Here is a 27,307-nt window from a genome sequence, read left to right as displayed (position 1 = left end):
AAGACTCTCCGCTCCCCCACAGCCCCACCTCTGGAGACTCCTGGCTGATCCCTGCCAAAGGGCCCCATGCTTGTCCGTTTTCCTGCTGCCACGTCATCTTGGTGCTGCTTATTTCCTTAGGTTTGTGAATCCCACCAATGAGGCTCTGTCCACTCTTGGCCTGGACAACGCCCTTTTGCATCTCACTGACCATGGCCTGCCACTTGCCCAGTGCTCTCAGGCCTCACCCACCCCGAGGGAGTGCCATCTGCCTGCACAGTCCCCACAGTGACACTGCTTTCTAAGGGGTGGATTTGGGACAGCATTTGCATCCCGGACCTTGGACCTGCTCTCCCCTCATCCTGTACTTGGCTCAAGTTCACGTTCTACTCCTCCGACAGGCGGGTCTCTGTAAACGGCTGTCAGGCCCTGGCTGGGCTCCAGTCTCACAGGCGCCTCCGGTTCAGGGCTGCAGGCACCTGCTCTTCCAGGGTGATCGCTTTAAACATCCACATTCAAAAAGCGTGCCCCCTAAAATGACTACGTGGTCTCTAGATGGCCTGGAATTGCAGCAAACAGGAGCAAATTTCTTATAAAGAAAATCTACAAAATATTTAGTGTTACTGGGTTTTCCCAGCCTCCCGTGTAGGGTTTCTCCATGCTGCTGGCTCCTCAGGACATTTAAAGTACAGTTGCCAAAATCCAGCCTGTACACACATCTCCACAATCCTATCAATTCTATGTAATAAGTTCTACCCGCGCTAATAATACCGTTAACTGACAGATTTTAGAGGTGGAAAGGATCCCTATAATTAACTATTAATCAAAGAGTGTTTGGATTTTGCTAGGTGCCAGCTCTCAAAGACAGGAGAACTTTAAGACACAGCCCTGTGCCTCTCTGGGAGCTTAGGATCTGTTGATCTTAGTTAGAGAGCAATGGGAAACTAATCTACAGCTGCACTCAAATGTCTAGCTGTCAAAGCTCGGAGAAGGAGAGGCTGCTGAGTTGGAGCAGGTGTCCCCGGATGAAGAGGAAAATGGGGCGAGGTCATGGAAGGTGCTTACTGAGCCTTAATGCATAGGCCGGCCGGAGTGCTCTGGCCAATCGCGTCACCTTTGTGAGTGTCAGCTAACCTCAGCTTCACTGGAGACGACACCACTGACCTTGCAGGGATGCTGCAGGGGCCAGAGAGTGGAGGATGGCACCCCGCAGGTGCCTGCCTCGGCCCGCTGCTGAGTCAGCACCTCCCCACTACCCAGACTCCAAAGCCCAGTCAGGGCCAGCCCTGGGGACTTGTCCCCGAGGCTGGGCCCTGCAGCACAAAGAGGATCTGAAGAGATGTCAGGCAGAAAACCCCCGGGGCAGGACAGACGAGTCATAGGTACTTGAACTGGTTGGCTTCGGAGATGTTCATCGCCCATTTGCACATCTGCAGGCTCCTCCACCTGTCGAACAGCTCCGACTGCTTCACCCTGAGGGAGTGGGGGACAGAGGTCTGTCAGAGGGCCAGGCTGGACAAAGCCTCGTCGTTCCCAAACATGCTCCCTTCCTGCTCCCCCAGCTGGTCCTTTGTATTAACTGTATTTTCTTATTTTCAATATTCTTGATGCTCTGACACTCGGGGCCTTGCTAATCCTAGAGATGGCAAAAGCTTTCCTGCAAGCACACCTTTCCTATGCACACCAACCAATCCAGAGCCCATACCCGCAACCTTTATCAGCCCACTCACCAGCTCTCCGCTCCATCATCCAGGACCAGGTGTCAGACCACTAGGGGCCGTCCCTATGATGCAGAGCGCACTGAAATTATTCAGACTAGCCAGTCCTACACCTGTCTAAACCAGCTTGCCCATTTCTCCCCCTGAGAACCACAGTGAAGGCTCTAACCAGGTTTCCCCTCAGCTGTTCTGCTTCCTACCAACCCCAGCGCTTCCCCACGTGGCCCTGCATGGCCTGCTATGCCTCCTGTCTCTAGAGCAGTGGTTCTCAAAGTGTGCGCCAGGGTGCACTGGTATACCCTAGAGATTTCCAGGTGCATCCTATGGTATTCCAGAGAAATATGTGCCTGTTAGGGACCAAAAAACTAATAGGGTTTATGGAGTTTAGATTTTTGGGAGACAGAGGTGTGTGGAATTGGCTGTAGCTGACAGTCTGCCCAACCCCCCACCTCACTTGCCTGATTAGGTTGCAAAAGGCTGTTAAGCTGTGGTGCTGGATTGTTTACACTACCCCCATGATCCCCGGAAAGACTGGAGGCAAGTTTCTTCTATCCTTTGTTTGATGTAAAGTTAAGTTGATATGTATGGTGGGAGTTTTCTGCACTCAACACAATTAAGAATAAAAAGAGAGGAATTCTTTGATGTATTGATAAGAAAATGAGAGTTTGCCTTTCAAATATATGCCCAAACATTGAAGAAATCGCTAGGATACATCAGGCTCATGTTTCTCATAAACAAAAGAATGAAAAAACTTAACACATTCATGCCAGGACCTGCCTAATTTACTAAATCTTACTAAGAATGTATCTATATATATATAAAAAGATAACTTTTTTGTCATTTTTTAATTATTTTTTTTATTTTTTTTATTTTTTCCGAAGTTGGAAATGGGGAGGCAGTCAGACGGATCCACCCGGCATGCCCACCAGGGGGCGATGCTCTGCCCATCTTGGGGCATCGCTCTGTGGCAATCAGAGCCATTCTAGCGCCTAAGGCAGAGGCCACAGAGCCATCCTCAGCGCCCGGGCAAACTTTGCTCCAATGGAGCCTCGGCTGCAGGAAGGGAAGAGAGAGACAGAGAGGAAGGAGAGGGGGAGGGGTAAAGAAGCAGATGGGCGCTTCTCCTGTGTGCCCTGGCCGGGAATCGAACCTGGGACTCCTGCACGCCAGGCCGACGCTCTACCACTGAGCCAACCGGCCAGGGCCGTTTTTAAATTTTTTAACCCCTCCTTTTTATGAATTCTACAAAGCATAACTCAAAAAATATAACATAAAAATGTTTTTTAATGTCAGAATAAATTTAATTTTGTCATATTTATTTTGTTTAATTACCATAAAAGCACGCTTGGACCTTATATTTTTTTCTTTAATGTTTGACTTAATTATTATAACATATTTTTCAGAAATTTGTATATAGTGCACCTACAATTTTTTGTAGGATTTTAAGTGCGCCCCGACTTCAAAAAGTTTGAGAACTACTGCTTTAGGGACATGGGAGTATAAAACTTCTTCCTTCACGATATCATTTCCATGTCTGTGTGGCTCCCCATATCTGACTAAAACAAATCCAGGGAGCATTTTAAAACATTATTCCTCACAGGCCCACCCCCAAGCACATGCTCAGAAGTCCCAGGAACATCTGTCCATAAAGGGCAAGAGACTGCTTCCCTAAGAGAATGTTTGTACTGCACTCACACTGTGCTTAGCACACAGTAGGGCTCATAACAGGTATGTCATTCTCCTTCTCCTTCCCAAAGGCAGATCACAATTTCCAGATGACACAAAAGAGGAGATGAGTAACCCGAGATGTGTTTCTTTTTGTCTGAACAACCACCTGCAAGGCTTTGCGCTCATCGGCTCTTAAATATCTCAGCTTGTGATATCCTAAGGCGCGCTCTGGAAAGGCAATGTCTGAACCACGTGGGGTTCTCTCCCTTTGACCGAATCCAGCAGAAAGCATTAGATGATAGAACCCTTTCTCCACTGAGCAGTGCATCAGCCTACCTCAGAAACTCTGAGGAATGCTGCATGGATCGTAAGTTCTTTAAAGCAGAGCCATGTCTTCTTTGTCCTGACCACAGTCCCCACCCCTGGGCCTGTGTCCTGTAGCTGTTCAGGGTCACTTGGCAAGTAGAGGATGACCTGGGCCTCAGACCCAGTTCAGACACCTCCTAACTATGGGACATCCTTGGTGTCCATAAGCAAATTTTAAGGATAGTAATAAAGAGCTGTGAGGAGGCCTTCCTCTCAGCCTGGCCCTTCCTCTGGCCTTCCCACACTGCTCTCGGTTCTCAAGCTCACATGACATCAGAGGAGAGGTGCCTTTACACGGCGGCACCCTGGCTCAAGCGCTGCTTCCCTCCCGCACTTCCTGCACCCCGCCGGCCCCAGAGCAGCCCCCTGTGCGCCCAATGCCTCAGACCCCTCCCAGAAACAGCGTGGCCACACTGCAGGACAAGGTCCCCAGTTTGACTATTATCAGTGTCTAAGTGCCATTCTCTCTGCCTCCAACGCCCTTGTCACACACGGGACCAAGACTGGGGCCTGAGCACCCAGCTCTGAATCCTGGCTTCATCTCCAACTTGCAATGAGACCTCTGATAAGTCATTTAATCCCTCTGGGACTCAGCTGCATTATCTGTAAGAGGGATACATGACTACATGACTCCCCACCCCACCCTCGCCCATCTCACAGATTGTCAGAAAGATCCAATGAGATAATAGTTGTAAAAATATTTTATAAACTGCTTTTGAGATGCACAGATCATCTTTCAAGATGAAGGGCTGGTCCCAGGCACTTCTCTCCTTTCTCCCAAGATACCACTAACCTTCCAGAATAAAAAAGAGATAAGCCCACCAGATGAATAGAATAAGAGGAGTGGAGGGGGTCACAGAGGAAGAGAGGTTTCAGCAAGTGTGTAGAAGGAGAAGGGGTGATATAAGGAGGAACAGCACAGCCCAAAGACAAAGCTTATTTGCACAGGAAATGTTAAAAGGGGGTAGAGGTTGGGGAAGGGACATGGTGTTGACCTGGGGACCAGCTGTGAGTCTACAGTGTGTCTGTAAAGTCATGGTGCACTTTGACTAGTCACAGGAAAGCAACAAAAGACAATAGAAATGTGAAATCTGCACCAAATAAAAGGAAAACCCTCCCACTTTCTGTAGGATGATGTGGCAGCATGTGCGCATGTGCAGATGATGATGTAACACCGTGTATACAGCGGAGCAGTCCACGGTCATGCCAGTCGAGATAACTCAAAAAATATAACATAAAAATGTTTTTTAATGTCAGAATAAATTTATTGATAAAGCGTCAACCTGGAAACGCTGAGGTTGCCGGTTCAAAACCCTGGGCTTGCCTGGTCAAGGCACATATGGGAGTTGATGCTTCCTGCTCCTCCCCCCTTCTCTCTCTCTCTCTCTCTCTCTCTCTCTCTCTCTCTCTGTATCCTCTAAAATAAATAAAATAAAAAAAAATAAAAAAAAAAAGAATAACATTCTTAAAAAAAAAAAAAGAATAAATTTATTATTTAAATTTATGGTACAGAGGAAAGTTCAGTGTGTTCTATGGCTTGCTAAATTCAAGTACAACGTGAATATTGGCACATTTTTAATGAAGCGCCACCACATAGGAATAACATTACTTGGTGGGATAAGCAGTTGAAGGAAACCGGCAGTTTGGTGGAGAAACCCCGTTCTGGTAGGCCATCAGTCAGTGACGAGTCTGTAGAGGCTATACGGGACAGCTACCTAAGGAGCCCTAAAAAATCTGTGCGTGAGCCCACATCGAACTGCATTGAATAGGTATGAAACTGGGAGAGTTTTCCTTTTATTTGGTGCAGATTTCACATTTCTATCGTCTTTTGTTGCTTTCCTGTGACCGGTCAAAAGTGCACCATGACTTTACAGACACACTGTATATCCAGAACTATCAAGCTCACCCCAACAGCAGACAAATATATAACGTCCAGCAGAGGGAGGAAAAGGGATTGAATCAGACTGTCAGTTCTTGCTTTAAAAAAGTTTTTTTTTCATTCTCAGTGAAAAGATCTGGATGTTCTAACAGCAAAAGGGCCAGCCGCAATCTTGAACACCTACCCTCAATGCAAAGCCTGTTCGCAGACTCAGAGGTCCTGTCAGCTTTGTATTATTTAAATATAAATAGATAACAAAGGGTCACCTGGTCAACCTGAAGCAGACAGACCATCAGATAAAATGACCACAGAGAATTTATTTTGAAGAAATCCAAAACTAACATTAAAAGACATACACAGCCCTGGTCGGTTGGCTCAGCGGTAGAGCATCGGCCTAGCGTGCAGAGGACCCGGGTTTGATTCCCGGCCAGGGCACACAGGAGAAGCACCCATTTGCTTCTCCACCCCTCCGCCGCGCTTTCCTCTCTCTCTCTCTCTTCCCCTCCCGCAGCCAAGGCTCCATTGGAGCAAAGATGGCCCGGGCGCTGGGGATGGCTCTGTGGCCTCTGCCTCAGGCGCTAGAGTGGCTCTGGTCGCAACATGGCGACGCCCAGGATGGGCAGAGCATCGCCCCCTGGTGGGCAGAGCGTCGCCCCTGGTGGGCGTGCCGGGTGGATCCCGGTCGGGCGCATGCGGGAGTCTGTCTGACTGTCTCTCCCTGTTTCCAGCTTCAGAAAAATGAAAAAAAAAAAAAAAAAAAAAAAGACATACACAGCCCTATGTTCACTGCAGCATTATTTATAATAGCCGAGATACAGAAGCAACCTAAGTGTCTACCCATAAACAAATGCATAAGCAGACATGATGCATGTATACAATGGGATCTTACTCAGCCATAAAAAACAATGAAATCTTTGTGACAACATGGATAGACCTAGAGGGTATTATGCTCAGTGAAATAAGTCAGACAGAGAAAGACAAACACCATCTGATTCCACTTATATGTGGACTCTAAAAAAACCGAAATAAATGAACAAACAATACAGAAACAACCTCATAGATCCAGAGAACAAACTGGCGGTCCACAGATGGGAGGGGGTTGGGAGAAGGGGTGAAAAGGTGAAAGGGATTAAGAAGTACAGATTGCTAGTTATTAAAATAGTCGTGGGGATGTAAAGTACAGCTTAGGGAACATCATCAGTAACACTGAAATAACTATGGAAGGTGTCATAATTATGCCAGATGGATACTAGACTGATTGGGGTGATCGCTTCATAAGGTGTGTAAATGTGTAATCACTATGTTGTACACCTAAAACTAATACAATACTATATGTCAACTGTAATTGAAAAATAAATTTTAAAAAAGAAAATATTTTACTTTTTTGGTATGTTATAATTATGGATATTATTGTTTCTACTTTTTGCCATTATTTTTCTTATACTGCTTTTTGCCATAAATTTCTTCAAAATATAAGCCTGTATATCTAATTAAATCATTTCATATTAATCACTATTTGTGCCCACACAAAAAAATAAAATAAAAATACTAGTAAAAAAAAATGACCACAGAACTACCGGAGGAATAAATGAACTTAAAAATATTCTACTTAGTGTCCCCAGAGATACTCAAGAAGTATGACATCCTTGAAATAAGAACAGACTGCTCTGAGAACAAAGAAAGAGCTCTTGGGAAACAAGTTTATTAGATGAGCTAGAAGATAAAGTCAAGAAATTTTCTCAGAAAGTAGAAGCAAAGGGCAAAGAGACAGCTAAGCTGAGGTGAAAACATACGGCACTAGAGGGGCTACCAAGAAAGGCAGTAGACAACTCTGAGATGTACAAAACATAGGAAACAGAGAGAAATAAAGAGGAGGAAACATAAAGAAATCTAAGAGAAAGTTCAAGAGTTCAGACTCGAGCTCCAGCTTAAGAGGGTCTAATGGGCGTGCAACCAGAGCACACCATCGGGACACTTCAGAACTGGCATGATCTGAAGACAGGTCACCTTCACAGCAACAACTAGTATCGTGCTCATATGACCCTGGATGATGGACGACGACACAGAAGGTGTTCGGTGTTCTGGGGGGAAATGGCTTTCACCTAAAATACCAACCCCACCAAACTATCAAGTATAAGGGAGGAATCAAAGTCATCTACACACAGAAGGACTGAAAGGTTTACCACCCACCCATCATTTGAGGGACTTTGCTTGAAAAGGAGTGAAACAAAATGAAGGAGTAAACCAAGAAAGAAGCAGCTGTTGGTTCTAAGCCAACGTGAATCCGACCTAGGGAGGCAGAGACGCAAGTCCTGGGAAAAGGATGCATGACCTATCAGGAGGGCCGCCCCTGCAGGTCGGAGCAAGAGGCTGACAGGAACCTCTGGGGGAATGCCTGGGTGATGGAGAGGCGGGGTGGGGTGCCCAGCACAGGGCATAGTAAGAGACAAGAGTTCAAGGAGAAACGATGACTAGAAGCATCAGAAAAAAACGGGAGCAAATGTACAAGAAAAGAGATGGAATCACAATTGTCTGATCTTCAAATTTTAGAATCAAACTACAGAGAAAACCCCCCCAAATGGCTTGCTACAGTTACAAATAGAATGTCCATGTTAACAGCGTTGACATTTTAAAGGTAAGCTCATGGATGACTAGAGCCAGAGGCTGGAACTAAAAAGTAGGGGTAATGTTAACAGCCTCGTCTCACCGAGTACAGGATCAAGAGAGAACTGCCAATATTTAGTAGAATAAGAAATAGGTTACTTAGGCGATCTATAGATAGAAGAACTAAAAATAGCAATAGTCCTCAACCCAGAAAAGTGGGGAGGGGGTTGGGTGTGAGGTAAGGGAGCTGACTCCTCACCTGCTGAAGCAGGACGTCAGTGAATACTGTGCCAACGGCAGCATGAACTGAGAAGCATGGAGGTACTCACCAGCAGAAACAGCTAAGACATGGAAGGAGCAGGGCTGGGGGAGAGGGTGTGGAGCAGGGGCTGTGGGGTTTTATTATAGGTGTTCATGCCTGACCTGTGGTGGCGCAGTGGGTAAAGCGTCGCCCTGGAATGCTGAGGTTGCCAGTTTGAAACTCCGGGCTTGCCTGGTCAAGGCACATATGGGAGTTGATGCTTTCTGCCCCTCCTCCCTCTCTCTGTCTCTCTCTCTCTGTCTGTCTGTCTGTCTCTCTCTCTCTCCCTATCCCCTCTCTCTAAAATGAGTAAATAAAATCTAAAATAAATAAATTAAATTTAAAAAATAAGTATTCGTGTTCTACATAATTTTTCTAGCTATGTGCTAGAAATGGTAATAATAATAAGATGATAATGGTCATCTCATTACCCTTCTTTTCTCTCCCCCTTTCCTCCATGGCCTCCTCCGTTTCTACCTGGGCTCATCCACTTTCCCATCCATTCGTTCACTGAACAAACGAGTCCTGAGCCCATGCAGGGTCGGACTCCCGGACTCAGAGACTCCTGGAGAACCCTGCCCAGCCCTGGCCCCCAGCCTCTCTCCAGTCTCAGTGACCTCTCCACACCTGGAAAGATAGGGAAGAGGAGGCAGGAAAAGCCAGCAGGTGAGGTTGGACCACCTAGGTGTGAGTACAGGCAGCAGCTGACTTAAAAATAGAGAGGATCTAGAATGACTAAATTCAAATGTCAGTAAATTTTACAAGTATAGGGACAATGTATTTTCATAACGAGTCATCATAGCGTAATTCCTCATGGATCTTACATGGTCAGGGAACAAGGCCTTGTCCATGTGGGAATTTTCTGGCTGACTGACTCTTACCATCGATAGGAGCAATGTCAGATGAGAATCATTTCCAGATGAATCACACATGTCCCTGTCTCCTCCGACAGAACTCCAGCTGACATCTGTGTGCCCAAAGGGCCTCAGAGAGCATCTGTCCAAACCCCTCTATTCATGGATGAGGATTTGACCTTTTCCCGATGACTCACCGTCCCCAGCATAAGCAAGGCTCCTGGCTCTGGGCTGGAGCACAGTGAAGCTCACAGGTGCCCAGGTGGTGTCAGGTCTGAGGCTGGGCTCTGAGCTGTCCGATCTCTGCCCTGGAGTGCCAGTCCTCAGCTTGAGGACTCAGGAAAGGAGGCAGTGGGCTCACTGCTCCCCGATGTCCTGCAGGCTCCCGTGGTGGTGCCCCATAAACGGCCCCAGCCCCTCCTCTCCTCTCAGATCCCTAGTTCCTCCAGTGTCCACACTCCCAGGGTCTGGGACCACAAAGAGGGCAACTTCCACGGAGACACAGGTCTGTGCAAGGCCCAGAGGACCAGCTTGGATAGTTGCTCAGTTCAGGGGACCAGAGCAGGTATCCCAAAAGCAGAGGTGAGAACTAGAGTCAAACATGCAAAAGACCAAACACCACCAACATGAGTCATGACAAGGGCCAAAGAGTGGGCATAGGTCCTGGGGGGATACTAGACCCCCCCACCACACCCCACAGCATTGTCATTCAGGCTTGAAACAGGACCCCGGTAATTTCTAATTTGAACCTTATATGGAAGGTTTGATAAGAACTATTATAAGCTGAGTAGTGTCTCCCCCAAAGCTCATATTTTGAAGCTCTAACCCCCGGCATCACAGAATGTGACTGTATTTGGAGATGGGATCTTTAAAGAGGCAGTGAAGTTAAAATGACATCACTAGGGTGTGCCCTATCCACTGTGACTGCTGTCCTTATAAGAGGAAATTAGGACACAGTCACACAGAGGGGTGACCGTGTGAAAATCAAAAGGGAAGGCAGCCATCTAAAAGCCAAGAAGATACTCAGCAAACACCAGCACGGCTGACACCCGGATCTCAGATTTCTAGCCTACAGAACCACGAGAAAGTAAAGTTCTGGTGTTTAAGTCACCCAGTCTGTGGTACCTTGTGATGGGAGCCCAACCAAAGCAATATAGGAAATAATGCCAACATATAAAAAATATACAGGTAGAGGCCTGACCTGTGGTGGCGCAGTGGATAAAGCGTCGACCTGGAAATGCTGAGGTCGCCGGTTCGAAACCCTGGGCTTGCCTGGTCAAGGCACATATGGGAGTTGATGCTTCCTGCTCCTCCCCCCTTCTCTCTCTCTCTCTCTCTCTCTCTCTCTCTCTCCTCTCTCTCCCTCTCTGTCTCTCTCTCCTCTCTAAAAATAAATAAATAAAATTAAAAAATATATATATATACAGGTAGAGAAATGGGAAGCAACATAAAAGGAAGCCCAATATATGGGGTCTCTCAAGTCTTCCTATGCAGACCTTGAAGTAACCATGTATAAGATACTATCTGCATTTTATAATTTAAAAATTATAACCCTGGTCAGTTAGCTCAGTTTATTAGAGTGTCATCCGATATGCCAAGGATGTGGGTTTGATTACCAGGTCAGGGCACACACAAGAGTCAATCAATGCTTGCATAAACAAGTGGAACAATAAATCTGTTACTCTCTCTCTCCCTCCCTTCCTTTCTCTCTAAAATCAATAAATTTTTTAAAAAATTTAATTAATGATTTATCTTCGAAAACCCTATGATGTATTCTCAGTGGCAGTGCTCTGGCACTGCACATGCAACATTTAAGGGCCTGCGATCTCTGAATTCTGAGAAAAAATAAAATCTCTCTGCTTATGAGCTTTCAGATTGGGTGCCTAACTGAAGATCGAACACCCACCTTTGCTACTAAATCCCAGCTTCTCCAGGGAGTGTATCCGACACTGATCATGTCGCACTTCCCCAACGCTCACTTCAAACCCTTCCCAGTGCCCTCACAGAAAGAGTACACCTAAATCCGCCCCACAAGGCCCGGCCCCTGCCTGCCCTCTAGCAGCATGGCTTCCGTTTCCCCCTCTCCTGCTGGCATTCAAGCTGCCCTGACCCTGCATAGCCTGGGGCACAGCAGGCTCCTGCCTGGCACAGGGCCTTTGCACAAACTATTCCCTTGGTCAGGAATTCTTCTGGCCTATTTAATTCCTACCACCCTTCAGACCAGAGCACCAGCATTGCTTCCTCAGAGAAGCCTTGCCTGACAACCCCTCCCCCCCAGCCCAGGTCAAGTTCCCTGTCACCCCCTTGTCTCCCTATGGTAATCAGTTATTAATATCCGCATCCCCCACTGGGCTGTGAGCTCCATGAGGACAGATACCACAGGGTATGCTCAGAGGGGGAGCTGCCATGTGTGTTTACCTCAGAGAGGGTATACAGCCCCTTTGTTAGCACAGACACCATGAACAATGCAGCTAATCCCAGCTGGACGGTCAGTCTTCTGGAAATTTCCTGCAGCTACTAAGCTTAATGGAGTCTGAATGGCAACCCAAAATAGCCATTGCTGCTGCTGACAGTGGTTCCAGAGAGGAAAGAAAGGGAGGGAAGGGAAGGGGATGGAAGAGGCACACAAACACTTACTGAACACCTGCTATGTGCTACTACGAGGTGACCGCTGGGCTTCCTCGTGTTATTTCAGTTAGTCTCTATGACAACCCTAAAATGCGAGGAAGAAGTGTTCCCATTTTTGTAGGTAAGAGAAGGCTCAGAGTATAAAGATGAGGAGCTGGGGAAACCCAGCATCGGCTTTGGATCCCAGGCCTGCCTAACCCCAAGGCCCACATTCTTTCCATGGCCCACGCTACCTGGAAGCCATGTCAAATGGCTAATGGAGCAATGGCTCCTGCCTGTGGGCCACAGACAACAGTCCAGAGGTCACGCCATGGGCCCATGTGTCCCCAGGAGCCCCCAACACTGCCTGACTCAGAACAAACCACATTTCTTCCATAGCCGGACATAACTGTTCTCGAATAAATACACATCCTGCCATGTATAACACAACAGAAACTCCTCTAAATGGGATTACCGAGTTCCCGGCAGCCCCAGGAGGGCAGGAAAGCTGGGGAGGCTCCCACACTACAATGTTCAGCACGCGATGCACTTTTCCACACACAGGTAGTAAAAGAGTCATGGTTGATGTATTGTTGAGTGGGAAGGGGAGAGTACAGTTATTTTGACATTTATGTGAAAAACAAAAAGAAAAGTAAGGCCCTGGCCAGTTGGCTCAACAGTAGAGAGTTAGCCCAGCATGTGGAAGTCTTGGGTTCAATTCTCGGCCAGGGCACACAGGAGAAGTGCCCATCTGTTTCTCCACCCCTCCCCCTCTCCTTCCTCTCTGTCTCTCTCTTCTCCTCCCGCCGCCAAGACTCCATTAGAACAAAGTTGGCCCAGGCGCTGAGGATGGCTCCATGGCCTCTGCCTCAGGCGCTAGAATGGCTCTGGTTGCCACAGAGCAACGCCTCGGATGGGCAGAGCATCGCCCCCTAGTGGGCATGCTGGGTGGATCCTGGTTAGGCGCATGCAGGAGTCTGTCTCTCTGCCTCCCCGCTTCTCACTTCAGAAAAATACAAAAAAAAGGGGGGGAGGAAGGAAGGAAGGAAGGAAGGAAGGAAGGAAGGAAGGAAGGAAGGAAGGAAGGAAGGAAGGAAGGAAGGAAGGAAGGAAGGAAGGAGAAAAGCAAGAAGGAAAAAGTGAAAAATATGCATAACAAGTGCTAGGTTTTACACAGACCGTCCGGAAGGATGTAGAAGGACACAGTGGTTGCCTCTGAGGTGGACTGGGGGGGCTGTGGGCAGGGGACTTCTCACTCTATGTCTTCTTTGTACTTCTTAAGTGTTGTGTCATTTAAATAAAAAAATTTTAATGTAATGAATATAAAATTTTTTAAAAATCCTAGCAAGAAGGTGATGCTAAACCCTCAGCACAAAGGACTAAATTTCAGGTGAGATGCTCTCGAGCCCTCTTCAATTTCTAGACATGAGGAGCCAGGGATGATAAGCTCGGAGACTGGTAACTGAGCCGGGGGCTGGAAGGCCAGAGTCACCAGAGGTGACCATGCGAACTTGGGGTTTTTTCATAAAACACAATCATCCCCGCGTGTAGCCCCGGGGCTCTCCACATGCCAGGGCCCGGGGAAGCAGACCACATTCTTGCTCTGTCGGGATCCACTGTGGTTCCTATTTCTTTCCACCCAAGTCCCCAGCCTGCCCCCGGCGTTGCCCCACCTGCACATGCAGCATGCCCCCACCACCCACCCCGGCCACACTCACATGGACAGCACCTTCACCTCCAAGATCTCGTTCCTCAGCTCCAGACATCTTGTGGAGTTATATTCTAAAGGGCCCTCATAAAATTCAAAGTACCTGCGAACCAACGGGGACAGAGGTTACTATGCAGAGAAGCTGGCCTGACTTGGGGGCCTTGTTGGGGGGCGGGGAGGGGTCTGGCCTGGTCAGATAAATAGAGCAAACCAGCCCCACCCAGCAGCTGAGCTGGTGGACGGCTCCAGGGCCACTGGGGTCTCCAGGTTGATTAGTGGGTGGCTGATTGCTCACAGCACCCCAGCCCCTGGGAGTGTAAGCAGTTATGGAGCATGGCCCTGTTACAGCAAATCGTGCCATGCAGAAGCAGGTTGGTTCCAGGCTGGTGGCTGCAAAGGGGAAGAGGAGGAGGAGGGTGCTCTGGGCACGTTCTGCCCTGGCTTTCCTGTGATCAGTCACTGAAGGAGGCAGAGGCTGCTGCCTCCAGCCAGCCCTGCCCTTCCTTGCCCCTTTATCGTCCTCTTGGGAAAGTGTTACACAATGACAGCCACCAGCGGAGCTGAGATCTACTGCTTTTCCTACTGTACAAGCATTTCCATTTCCGTTAGCTCACTCGATTCTCACGCTCACGCTGTGACAAGGTGACACTGACATGTCTTTCTCCCCATTCAGCAGCTGGGAAAACTGAAGCTAAACAGATGGAGCTCCCGGTCCCACTATCAGTGTGGGGCACAGCCGGGCTTGGTCTAGATCCCACTGCAGAGGAATCCAGGCCCCTGCAAGACCAGCTGGTCTCGGCATGTCAGGCCACCTCAGCTTCCTGCAGAGCAACAAATCCAATTTCAGCCAGTGCTGGCCGAGCCCACGCCCCGGGCTGAGAGCTGGGCCAGCACTTGACATGGAGGCATCCACTTTGATCTTTACAACTAGCCTACAAGAAGACTGATCGTTCTAAGCATCGGAACAGGCTCTGGGAGTGACTGACGTGCCCGGAGTTATGGAGACAGAAGGTGGCAGAGTAGCAACAGGAACCTGGGTGTTGACTCAAGGCTGCTCTTGTCCCCTCACTTACAAGGACAGCTGGTGTCCCTGGAAAGGGGCCTCTGGCCTCGCACAGCCACTGGGTGAGGAGATCTTTCAGGCCTCCCTTTTCACACCCAGGAAGGAAGAGCACCACCTGACCTGGGGGGGGAGGGTGGTGATGAGCTGGAGGGGACGTTCTCTCAAGGATAAAAGATAAAATGCAGTAGAACTGCTGCTCTCGGCCAAGGAGGCAGGGTGGGGCTACCCAGGGCAGAAGCCAGGTGCACCTTCCCCTGGAGGCCTCTGTCTGGAGGGTGTTCAGAAGAGGTTGGGCAGAGGAAGCTGGCGGACCGACCCAATGGCAGCCTCGACACCATGGAACCAGGAAGTCGGCAGGGTCCAGCCACTCCAAATGTGGGGTCAGGGACCTCATCATAGCCCTAGAGAGATGCCCCAGGCCTGCTTCTGGGCCCTGCAATCCATGAGCAAGGATTTACGATACAGGCATTCCTCGGGCACTTCCCAGAAACTTTCCCAACCTGCATCAGGTCATGTGTTCTCACATGTCCAACTTACATGTGCAAACTTCCGTATGGGCTGCTTCAGAACTACCAAATCATTTTACCTAAGAAATCAGCTACATGTATAAATATTTGCATGCTAAACGACTATGAACTTCATATTTAATACTTATTAAAATATTCTATTTATAAATATTTGTTATTTTTAATTTTAATAAAATTTAAGTTAATTTTAAAGTATAACTATATATTTAAGTAATTTAAAATATTTTAAAATATTAGAACAAAATATTTGTTTTAAATAATTTTTTTTTTTTTACTTTTTTTTTGTACTTTTCTGAAGCTGGAAAAGGGGAGAGACAGTCAGACAGACTCCCGCATGCGCCCGGCCGGGATCCACCCAACACGCCACCAGGGGCGAAGCTCTGCCCATCAGGGGGCGATGCTCTGCCCCTCCGGGGTGTCGCTCTGCCGCAACCAGAGCCACTCTAGTGCCTGGGGCAGAGGCCAAGGAGCCATCCCCAGCGCCCAGGCCATCTTAGCTCCAATGGAGCCTTGGCTGCGGGAGGGGAAGAGAGAGACAGAGAGGAAGAAGGGGGGGGTGTGGAGAAGCAAATGGGCGCTTCTCCCATGTGCCCTGGCCGGGAATCGAACCCAGGTCCCCCGCACGCCAGGCCAACGCTCCACAGCTGAGCCAACCGGCCAGGGCCTTGTTTTAAATAATTTTTAAGTATAATTTCATACTTTAAATATATTTATGTGTGTTCTTAATAATTTTAATATAACTTGATAGCTAATCTTAAGGTATTATAATTATATACTTAAGTAATTTAAAACAATACTTTAAAATTTTTAAACATTTCATACAACAAATTGGCTCCTATTTATAAAATAAGTCAGCTCCTTGCTCTCCTGTCATAAAAGAATTGAGGCAGAGTTAATAAGAATTAGGCATTGGGGGTCCCCAGGATATGACACTCACTTTATTCTCTGTTTCCTGAACTTTCTCTGTTGTTCTTACCCAGCAAACTTATATTGATCCTTCAGTACAAAGTTCAAATGCTCCCACTTCTGGGAAGGCTTTTCAACCTTCACCTCTTAAGGTACTTCTGTACACTGTCTTTTAATTAGAACAAATAATATTGTATTCAAACAGTCTGTTTTTACATCTGTTTCCCCTTCCAAACTGTGAGCACGGAACTCTGTTATTTCTGTAGCTTCAGTACTACAGAGTCAGGAAGGCTAAGAACTACATTTCCTAGACTCCCTTGCAGCAAGGGTTCTGAATGACATTTAGGTTCAAGCAATCAGAAGCACTTGCATGAGACTGTTATTGGAGAATATGACAAGGCTCAGGGCATTGTTTTGCTGGTGCAGAATGTGGTAGAGGTGGCATGGCTCTTGGAAACTGTAGTGGTGGCAACGCCTTCATGATTATATCGAAGGCGGCAGCTTTCATGGTGGCCTCAATTCACAAATGTAATTTGGGGAGGCATTTCTGGAAACTCTACCTGGTGTCTTTCTTCAGCTTTTTCCAGTGATTCTGAGCTAGCTGTACCCTTGACAAATCCCCTTCTGCTCGAATTAGTTAAAATAAATTCTGTTACCTGTAACTAAGAACATGGTGTCAGCCTGGGGCCACAAGAAAAGTCCATGATCTTGGCTCTAACTCCTGCCGTTTTTCAGTCACACAACAGCAAATGAGGTCTGGTGTCTTATCACAAAGATCATCCCTTCGTAACCAGAGCCCGTGTCACCCAGCCCTTTGGATCCAGTGAGTCATGTGAAGCCATGATCTCCAGCTGCGACCAGAAAAGCTCCAGATTCAAATAATGCCAGAGACCAGGAGGAGACCTATCCTAGGGCGTTCAGGGAGTTGGGAGACTTGTGGATACATCTTGGATGTGCCTCTAAACCAGCTGTGTAGGTTTGATACCAAGGTCCCCTCAGGATCTCCCACTCACTAACCAAGGCAGGTCGATACTATGCATTAATGGTCCACAAGCAGGAAGAAGTTAAAAACTGATCAGCATCCCCCGTTTGATCAGCTAGGCCCTCCATGACCCCAACTCTGCCTTACCTCCACCAGCCTCCCCTCGGCACCCCTTTCTCCTGAATCCCCACATCACTCATATCAGGAACGAGGCAGTACAATAATCCCAACTGCTCTTGTGCCATTGCTTAGTGGCTGGTGAGTGGAGATGCTTTCAGAACTGGGTTCACATCCCTTCTCTGCCCCTCACTAGCCACCCTGGGTCACTTTTCTGAGCCATAGTTTCCCCATCTGTAAAATTGGCATTAAAAAAAATGCAGTGCATGTGTAACAGGGTTAAGATAAAATACTGATGACAGTTTCAGGGAAAACAGTAGCATAGTGCCAGGCACACAGGAAGGACCCCAGAAATGTTCATTCCCTTCCACCCCCCTTTTTCTTGCTACTAAAGGGCGAGAGCTGAGAGTGGGTGCCCAGGGAGTCAGACACTTGCTTACACTCCCTCAGTTCATGGCGGAGCTGAGTCAGGGATGAATAACTCAGGAAGTTTCTCCACCGTCTGGATCCTCCTTCTGCTGCAATCAGTAAACCCCTCTCCTGCCACCCGGCAAATCAAGCCCACGATGAGCTCTGCATGGAGGACGGATGTCCTTGGTCACCCATCTCTGCTGCAGGCTCGCTGGGCTAACTCTGTTTCTGAGGCTCTGACACTTGAGGGGCTGTCCCTCCCGGGGCTAGCGTAGGGTTCCTTGAGACAATAAAGGACTAACTCACTCCAGGGCCTGGGAACATGCCTTTCACATGCAAACCAAGCAATTCAGAGCTCCTACCTCACTCCCACCAACTCCTCTCACACTCAGGGCTACTGGGCCAGGTGCCCTGAAAACACTCCAGGTGGTACCTAAGTCAAAGTCATCAAAACTGATCTATGCTTGGGTCTAAAGCCTCAGTTTTCCCATCCAGAAAATGGAGCTAGTAGCCCTTGCTTCCTTCTCCACCCTACCTGGGCTTTACTTGGGGGGTGGAGGGCAGAGAGAAGCTGTACTGCCCCATCAGCCTCTAAAGATGACTGACTTGAGGGAATCAAGTTGCGAGAAGCACTGCCACACTAGACCACCTCTAGAGCTGCTTCTGACCTGATGCCCAAGGGCTGCACGCATTCTGGAGGAAGCCAAGCAAATCTATAGACTTTTATGCAGACATCAAACATAAGGCTTACACTGTTTTTTATAATGACACAGGAAGAGGCTCACATGATAATATTAAGTGGAAAGTGTGATTCCAAAAAGAATTATATATACGTACGTGAATGCATGGGAAGAGAAAAGGATTGTAACAAAATATGAACAGTGGGTTTTAAAGTGATTTTAAAAATATTTTTCTGTAATGGGTTACACCTCTTTTATTACTGAGAATCCCTAGCAAATGCCCTTTTAGTTTAAATCTTAGATCTCCTTCGAAATAGTTCTAGCTTCCCCTCAACCTGCTACAAGTTTGCAAGGAGCAGTTTCTCCAACCTTCTTAACTCCATTAGCCTCCCAAGGTGAGTTAGTCACTGTCTCTTCTTTCAGTTCTGGAAAGATGATCTGCTGTAGATGCAGCTCAAAGGGGAGGGGACCCTGGCAGCACATTCAGACACCTCACTGATATAAATAGTCCCCAGCGGTCAGATCAGGAACCCAACTCATCTCAGATGCCACTTGGCTTCCGGCAGCCAAGCCCGATGCTGGTGCCAGGCTGCCTGCACCCTGCCCTGACTCTGTGCCCTCAAGGTGGGTGGAAAGGCTAGACAGCCCTGGCTGCCGATCGTCAGGTGATGGCCTCCACTGAGTGAGAAGGCCCAAGGTGGAGGCAGTCTGGATGGTCCTGGATGAACTTCCCCCCCTCCCACCCAGACGTGGGCCCCAGTTTTAGCGGTTAAGGAGGCCTCCTTTCAGCACAGGGGCTGGTGTGCAGACAGGCTGGCTCTGTCATTCTGCCGGCCCTTCCCCACGAGCCTGTCCCACGGACAGGTTGACCTGATCCCCTCCAGAGCTTCTCTAGGACCATGGGGTCTTCCTTGGCAGCCTCAGTACTTTGAGCCCCAGCAACTACAGGCCGGTTCAGGATGAGGCCCCTGCATTCACCTTTCTGTCTAAGACTGCCCTTCCTCTCCAGACGCTGACGGTGGTCATGGAAACAAAGCCCAGGGAGGTCGCTGTGTTATGAGAAAACGCGCCTGCCCGTTAGGCCTCCACCAGCCCCAGGAGCAGACAGCGGCCCCAGCTCAGCAATCTAAACCCCTGGGCTCCTGTCAAGCCTGACGCACAGTCTCCAAGAACTACAAAGTAGTTTATTTATTCCACACTGAGTAGGAAACCCTGTGGGTATGACACCTCAGTACAAATTAGGAAAAAGCACCTTTTCCTCCAGATGAATTAAGCCACGCGCCAGGCACACGGCTTGTCAAGTGAGAGCGCACTGGATTTCAGCCCCACCTGGCCCCTCGCTGGGTACTTCTGTGCAGTGCCCACCCTGCTCAGCTAGCTGTGTGTGCAGCTTGATGCCAGACTCTAATTTTGTCTCATTTAATCCTCTCAACTGCCCTATGAGGCAGGATTTATGTCCCCATTTTATATCCAAGACTCCAACTCCAAGAGGTAAAGTAACTTGCCTACAGTCCTTCGGCTAGTAAATGGTGGCATTAGAAAGGGAACTTCAGCCCTCCAAGAGCCCAAAACCCAAGTTCTGACTCTGACAAGCGACAGCCAGTCACTGGGGTTTTCACAGTGAGCAGCCCCCTCCCTCTCACAAGGCACACAGCCCCCTCAGCAAGCTCAGTGCTATTTCTAGAGCCAGAACAGCTGCTGTCTCGAGACAGCGCATTCTGTCAGAGCAAACACACAGAAATCAGAGCCTAACGATCGCAGCCTGACAACTCAGAGCACTGGAGTGTCTTCCCAAACAGGGACAGAGAGCGGCAAGAGGGGCTCGGCTGTTAACCACTGAGGGTCACAGCTGCCAGCAGGAGACACTGGCCCTCCTGCTGGTGGAGAGACCTATCTCAGACCCCTGCCTGGACCATGGCCCTCTCTGAACCATGGTTTCCTCATCCGTTCACAGAAATCCCGGAGCTTCAAAAATCAAAACTGAAAGCTAAAGAGCCCGATGTTCTGAGTGCCACCCTTTGTAGTCTTGTGCCAATCTGCTTCTGGTGTGAGCCTCACTGAAGTGTCATTCCTGGCATGGGTTAGGAATTGGGGGTCAGGGGCAAAGCCTAATGTGACATTCCTCCTTCCCCCAGCCAGTGGTTCTGCAGGGGCCCAGGTCACATGTCTAGCATATGCCTGCAAGAGCACATATTTGAAGGCCTTATTTGGGGGGCCAGACCAGGGAGCCCTGAAGAGTTCCCCTTGTAAGATTCAGCTCACCAGCCAGAAGCCTCCAGGTGTCTAAACTTGCTCTGGCCAACCTTCCTCATACACATCACACTACTGCTGCTAGGGGACTTCACCATTGCACCCCCAGGCGCCCAAGCCAAGAGCTGCATCCGAGTGGCCTCTTCCCAGTTCTAGTCACCCAGTCTTGTCACTTCACCTCCCTTAGCAGGCCTCTTCTCCATCCAGGGCCAGGGACATGGCCCAGCCTTCATTCTCCCTGGATTAGTCTCCATCTGGAACATCACATCCTAGGGGTCGGCTTCCCTTGGCAGCCTTCCCGCCCTCTATCATGGCCATTGATGAAGGGGGTGCAGGTTACGCGTGGCTACACGGAGTGGAAAACTGGGACAGCCTCAGGCACTTCCCTTATAAGCACTCTCTAACTTGGGTAGTGGGTGGATGCTTGGGCCCCCAGCGCAACCCAGACCCTTTTCCTTCCCATTCTCACTCTGTCCTGTGGCCTCCTGCCCTTGCTAAGTGACTGGTATAAAATTCATAAACACTGTCTTGCCCTGACCGGTTGGCTCAGTGGTAGAGTGTCAGCCTGGCGTGTGGGATTCCCTGGTTCGATTCCCAGCCAGGGCACACAGGAGAAGCACCCATCTGCTTCTCCACCCCTCCCTCTCTCCTTCCTCTCTGTCTCTCTCTCTCTTCCCCTCTTGCAGCCAAGGCTCCATTGGAGCAAAGTTTGCCTGGGCGCTGAGGATGGCTCTGTGGCCTCTGCCTCAGGCTCTAGAACGCTCTGATTGCGGCAGAGCGAGGCCCTGGATGGGCAGAGCATCGCCCCCTGGTGGGCATGCCGGGTGGATCCCGGTCAGGCGCATGTGGGAGTCTGTCTGACTGCCTCCCCGTTTCCAACCTCAGAAGAGAAAAAAGAAAAATAAAAGTAAAATTCATAAACACGTTCTAGTTCTAGGAGGCCAGGAGCACAGGAGCCATGGAGGAGAGGAGGGAGAGTAGGTGATGTCCGCTGAAGGAGAACCGGGCGATTGAGGGGGCTGATGTGGGGTGAGGAGGGGGTGAGGTCCCAACAGGCACCTGTAATCATCTGATTTGGAAACGCAGCCCCTGAGAAGGGAGCACCTCCTACCCAGTGAGTCAGGGGCAAAGCCTCGGTCAGACTCTCCCCGAGAGGTCCACTCAAGGGGCCCCACCAGGGACTGAACAAATTGGCGGTTTTAGAGATAAGAAAATTGAGGCTCAGAAAGGTTCGTGAAAGTGGTTATTTGTCCAGGAGACTCAATCCAGATTCAATGGGGGATCTTGTGCTCAGGGGACAAGGGAGCTCATGGAACGGCATGACCGGCAGAGCACCTGTCTGCAGGCGGCCTCCTCCGTGTGGCCCCACAGGCCCGTGGCAGGTGCTTGGGAAGAACGGGAGTTGTGCCATCTTTGTTTGGTTCCTCCAGCACCCAGCCCAGAACACTTTGATCCTTCAAATTCTTCCCAGCTGGATGGAGCCCAAGAACTCTGTCCCTTTATTTATGCATTTATTTTTGTCCTTTTCTGCAGAACTGAAAATTGACCAGAAAGGCATATGCAAAGCTAGCCTGCACCCACATGCAGGTGTGCAAAACCACTGCTGCCTGGCCTCCAACAGCTGTCACCACATCTGGAAGGCCACCATGGAAAATTGTTTCCTGGGGGGTAACCTCGCCACTGAGGGCTCCTCTTTGAAAGGCAGACTTCCCAGGAGCAGGTGGGAGGAAGCATTTTTAGGGGTAATAACCAGGAAATACTAAGCACAGGGGCTGGGGTTGGGACTGACACACAGAAGATGAAAACTGGGAGGGGGAGCGGAGATGAAAGACCCTACAGATCCTCTTGCATGGAGCGCTAGTGACAATAGTGCATTGTGGGAAGGGAATGTGCACAATTATCTACTTGAATCAACATGGCCATTCCATTTAACAGCCAGGGGCAGAGGGCAGGACTAGACAGGATGAGAGGGCTGGGGAAGGAAAGCTAAGGAGACGCAACCCAGCCCTGGATGGCCTGGCCGCAGCCCGGACAGAAGAATCCCTTCGTCCAGCATGACCCATTAGTGCTAGGACCCCAGAGTCATACTGGATGGTGACTCAGTTTCCCCATCTGTAAATGGGGGCAATGACAGTAGCCACCCCAAAGGTCTGAGGTTAAGGATGCAATGCAGTAAGACCCCTGGCCCACAGCTCCCTACAGCGCGTGGCCATGGGCACCAACTGCGGAGGGCCAAGCCAAGACTCACCCTCCACAGGAGCGCCTCTGACTTCTACACGGAGCTCCGGGAGCACTCGCTATCTGGCCCACACAATTTATTACCTGATTATATACTGTCTTGAAACAATTAGGGAACAATTCAATCCAGCATGATAAAGTGCTGAACGGAATTCCACCAGGTTCCCTCCTGCTCTAAGTAGGACAATCGTGCTGTGCGCACTAGACACACACAGACCTCACCCCAGAGAGGAGGGCTATGGCCCAGGCCCGGCACTCAGTTTAGGATTGGTTTTTTTCCTCCTATGGTTTCTGCTACCCTCCTTCTAGGAAGCCTACACCCCACTGGAAGCCCAGCTGCACAGGAAGAATACTGTCCGAGGAGCAGGCAGCTTGGGTGGGGGGCGGCTTGGCCAGCTCCACTCCAGAATGCAGAAGTATCCCTTGAGTTGTCTCTGTATACCATCTCTGCCATCCTATCCCAAACCTGGGGGCCAAGGCTGCGCAGAGTCCGGGAGGAGGGACTGATGAGGCCAGCCAGCTAGCTAAGCCATCTGTGTGTCATGTCTGAAGTTAGAGGGCCCACACGATCCTGCGGGCACAGGGGTCTGGCCCAGATCTCCAGGGCGGGAGGCTCCTCGGGATTTGATGACTACTTGAGCAAACACGGAGGGTTTCTGTGCCCTGGCTGAAGAGTGTTCTGTGTGTAATGACAGGAATAACCCTTTGTGCAGACACATCTTACAGAACGCAGAGTTGAAGGGGCCATCCGGGAAGGCTTCAGGCAGGAGGTGGAATGGGAGGTGGATACTGGTGGGAGACTAGGATTCGGATGTGGAGCAGGTTGCCGATGGCAGAAGCTGAGGGGAGCCCTTTGTGCTGTGGCTACGGGCCAGGCTGAGGGTCACTGCCTGGGGACTCCTGCCTCAGCTACCTCAGCCCCTGTGACAGGGGATCCTTTCCCGGGATGTCCTGAGGCAGGGGGTGTGATGCTGCCCACCCTGCAGGATCAAGACCACCAAGGGCATTGCTGCCTTTGGCCACCCTCGCAGTAGTCACTGGGCAGGCAGGCGACCAGCCAGGCCAGCAAACCATCCCCCTCCCCACCCCCTGTTCCCTCTTCCCTGCTCCCAGACTGGTGAAGCTCTGTGGGGAGTGTATGGGAGGTATCTCAGTTTGTTATTACAGAAGTGTACAGTCCGCCTTCATGCCTTCTCTCTCCTTCGTCTATAACCTCCCACCTCAGTCTCCCTTTTCCCACCCTGCCATGAGAACTCTCAGACCACCCTGCTACCTGCTCTTCTCAAGAGAAAGTTCTCTATCATTCTAAATGGTGAATGGTTTTATGACCTCACAGTGTATTCCATCACTGGGGTATCATTTTCAAAAACAGAGACGAGAGGACAAGGAGAAGGTTTAATCCAAAGGAATAAACCTCTAAGGGAGAATTCAGGCACAATGACATTGAAGTCTGCTTTCTGACCAATAGCTTTTCCTTGTTTTTTGTTTTTTTGTTTTGAGAGAGAGAGGAGACAGAGAGAGAGTGTGTGTGTGTGTGTGTCAGGGACAGACAGACAGACAGGAAGAGAGAGGGATGAGAAGCATCAATTTGTAGTTGCGGCACTTTAGTTGTTCACCGATTGCTTTCTCATACGTGCCTTGACCTGGGGGCTCCAGCTGAGCCATTGACCCCTTGCTCAAACCAGCGACCTTGGGCTCAAGCCAGCAACCTTTGGGCTCAAGCCAGCGACCATGGGGTCATGTCTATGATCTCACACTCAAGCCAGCAACCCTGCCTTCAAGCTGGTGAGCCCGCACTCAAGCTGGCAACCTCAGGGTTTAGAACCTGGGTCCTCAGTGTACCAGGTCAACACTCTATCCACTGCACCACCACCTGGTCAAGCACCAATAGCCTTTCCTATGTCCCTGCTTAATTCCTTCTTTTATTCAAGTAACATTTATTGAGTGCCCACTGCATGGCAGGTGCCATACCAGGTGCTAGAAACTCAAAAATGGAAAGGCACAGTCGCTGTCTGGTGGGGAGATGGAAACACTAACACATAATTTGAACAAGATGAAAACTGTCAAAGAGCTTCCTGCTTCCTCAAAGCACCCACTGAAATAGAAGCATGTGCTGATTAAAAATCATTCCTATCTGCTCATTAAAGCAGTTCCCCTAAGATGCTTATTGGACAACGCTTTCAGACCTAGAATTGAAATTAACAAAGCTACATTTCAATGTATATTTTATAACTCACTCACTTTCCAGTACGGCCTGGACGTCCCCCAGCTCATGTCCCCCAATGAGATTACCTGACCACAGCCTTCACCACCACTGTCTGGCCTGCACTTTCTTTGTGGTCCTGTTTGGAGTTTTCCAAACAGACGGTTTGGATCCGCTCCGTCTCCTTGTGGCTCCTGGTTGACTATCCGGGTTATGAGTCATGTGCTTTCTTGCCCCTCTTTGTCCTCTGGTTAAATGTATGGTACCTCCTGACTTCCCTTGAACTCTGCTAATAATGAATGATAACAGGCTGCACCCCACTTCAACACGCCACACACCTATACAGAGAAAAACCTGGCGTGTGTTAATTATTCAGCAGGTGAATGGTATAACCCCTCTTATCACACACTCCAGGCATGGAGGGGGCGCACTGGAATGGCAGACTTCACTCTGGAGGGCACTGTCCATGGCGTTCCAGTTACGTCCTCCCCCACGCCCTGCAAATCTGCCGCCAGGAGCTGACCTGCCCATTTTGAAGAAGGTGGAAGCTGCTCTTTCTCTGAGGTAAAAATAAAATGTTTTAAACCCTGACATATGGATCAGTTCTAATCACATTCATCATTATTTCCCACATATTGTGGTTTTTCACAGATGTGGGTACTGTTGGGGTCAACTAAAAACTGGAAACTGAAATTGGAACTGTTCCAGAAAAGACTTGGGACATGTGGTCCTCACATTTCTAAGGAAGTCCTTGGTCAAATGGCAGCTCTGCAGAAGATCAACTCAGCTGGTGACAACATTGAATAAAGGACGCCTGGATTCCAAAACCAAACTGATATTGCCAGCGATCTCTGACCCTGAGGGACCCTTGCAGATGACCTCTGACCCTGAGGGATCCCCAATGATGATCTCTGACCCTGAGGAGTCCTCGCAGATGACCTCTGACCCTGTGGGATCCCCAATGATGATCTCTGACCCTGAGGGTCCCTGCAGATGACCTCTGACCCTGGGGGATCCCCAATGATGATCTCTGACCCTGAGGGTCCCTGCAGATGACCTCTGACCCTGGGGGATCCCCAATGATGATCTCTGACCCTGAGGGTCCCTGCAGATGACCTCTGACCCTGGGGGATCCCCAATGATGATCTCTGACCCTGAGGGTCCCCACAGATGACCTCTGACTCTGTGGGATCCCCAGTGATGATCTCTGACCCTGAGGGTCCCCGCAGATGACCTCTGACCCTGGGGATCCCCAATGATGATCTCTGACCCTGAGGAGTCCTTGCAGATGACCTCTGACCCTGTGGGATCCCCAGTGATGATCTCTGACCCTGAGGGTCCCTGCAGATGACCTCTGACCCTGTGGGATCCCCAATGATGATCTCTGACCCTGAGGGTCCCCACAGATGACCTCTGACTCTGTGGGATCCCCAGTGATGATCTCTGACCCTGAGGGTCCCCGCAGATGACCTCTGACCCTGGGGATCCCCAATGATGATCTCTGACCCTGAGGAGTCCCCGCAGATGACCTCTGACCCTGTGGGATCCCCAGTGATGATCTCTGACCCTGAGGGTCCCTGCAGATGGAAAGGGGAGGCTGGCTCAGTCACTGAGAGAGGAAGAGGAAAAAAGAGAAGGATGTGAGACAGGTTGTAGAAAGAAAGGAAATGGAGGAGAAAGGCAGGAAACAAGGAAGGAGGAAAAAAAGTGGACCAGGAAAGGGGGCAGAAAGAAAGAAAGGCATCAACGGCCGAGAGAGGCAGAGAAATCAGAAACAACACTGCAGAAAGAGGAAGGAGGGGGAAAGCTGCTGGCGGTCGGAGAAGTTAGAGGTGGTGCTTGTGCAGCGGCCTCGGCCACTGCCCAGCATGGCTGCCCGACGGTCCTCCAGGAGCCTGTCCGGTCTTACTCACTGATTAGCGTTTTCTTTATGAAGACCTGAGCTCTTCCCAGAGCCCTTCCCGGGGAGACAGGCGCTTGCTGACTTATCTAGATCACCCCCTACAGAGGGGGTCACACAGCAGAAAGGCCAACATTGGAGGCTCAACATTTGGAAGGGGCAACTCTGGACTCCTCACTCTTCCTGGGTGACATCCCAGGGGTCAAGAGGCTGGTCAGGGCTTCCAGCACACACCTGTGCCGACACCTCCCCAGCTGATTTATGACATGGGAGCCATATCTTTTCCAAAGCAGTGAACAAAATAACATGTATTGGGGGTCCCTGAAAACCATACTACTTCTCTGCA

General features: G+C 49.6%; 1 protein-coding gene across 3 annotated transcripts in view; it reads right to left on the bottom strand.

The window, feature by feature from the left end:
- The window catches only part of ST8SIA5 (ST8 alpha-N-acetyl-neuraminide alpha-2,8-sialyltransferase 5), a 48,646-nt gene that overhangs the window by 9,544 nt on the left and 11,795 nt on the right, over nucleotides 1-27,307 (bottom strand). For 2 of the 3 annotated variants that reach the window (XM_066352777.1, XM_066352778.1), the window contains 2 exons: nucleotides 13,695-13,787; nucleotides 1,366-1,452 (listed from right to left, as the gene is read on the bottom strand). In XM_066352777.1, coding sequence (XP_066208874.1) covers nucleotides 1,366-1,452; nucleotides 13,695-13,787 — 180 coding nt within the window. The remainder of the gene's footprint in view (nucleotides 1-1,365; nucleotides 1,453-13,694; nucleotides 13,788-27,307) is intronic. The other variant, XM_066352779.1, reaches the window with a different exon arrangement.

Source organism: Saccopteryx leptura, chromosome 11 (genome assembly GCF_036850995.1).
Source record: "Saccopteryx leptura isolate mSacLep1 chromosome 11, mSacLep1_pri_phased_curated, whole genome shotgun sequence".
NCBI classification, from domain to species: Eukaryota; Metazoa; Chordata; class Mammalia; order Chiroptera; family Emballonuridae; genus Saccopteryx; species Saccopteryx leptura.
The sequence above is the reverse complement of the archived record's forward strand: the minus strand, read 5'-3'. Positions and strand labels throughout refer to the sequence as shown.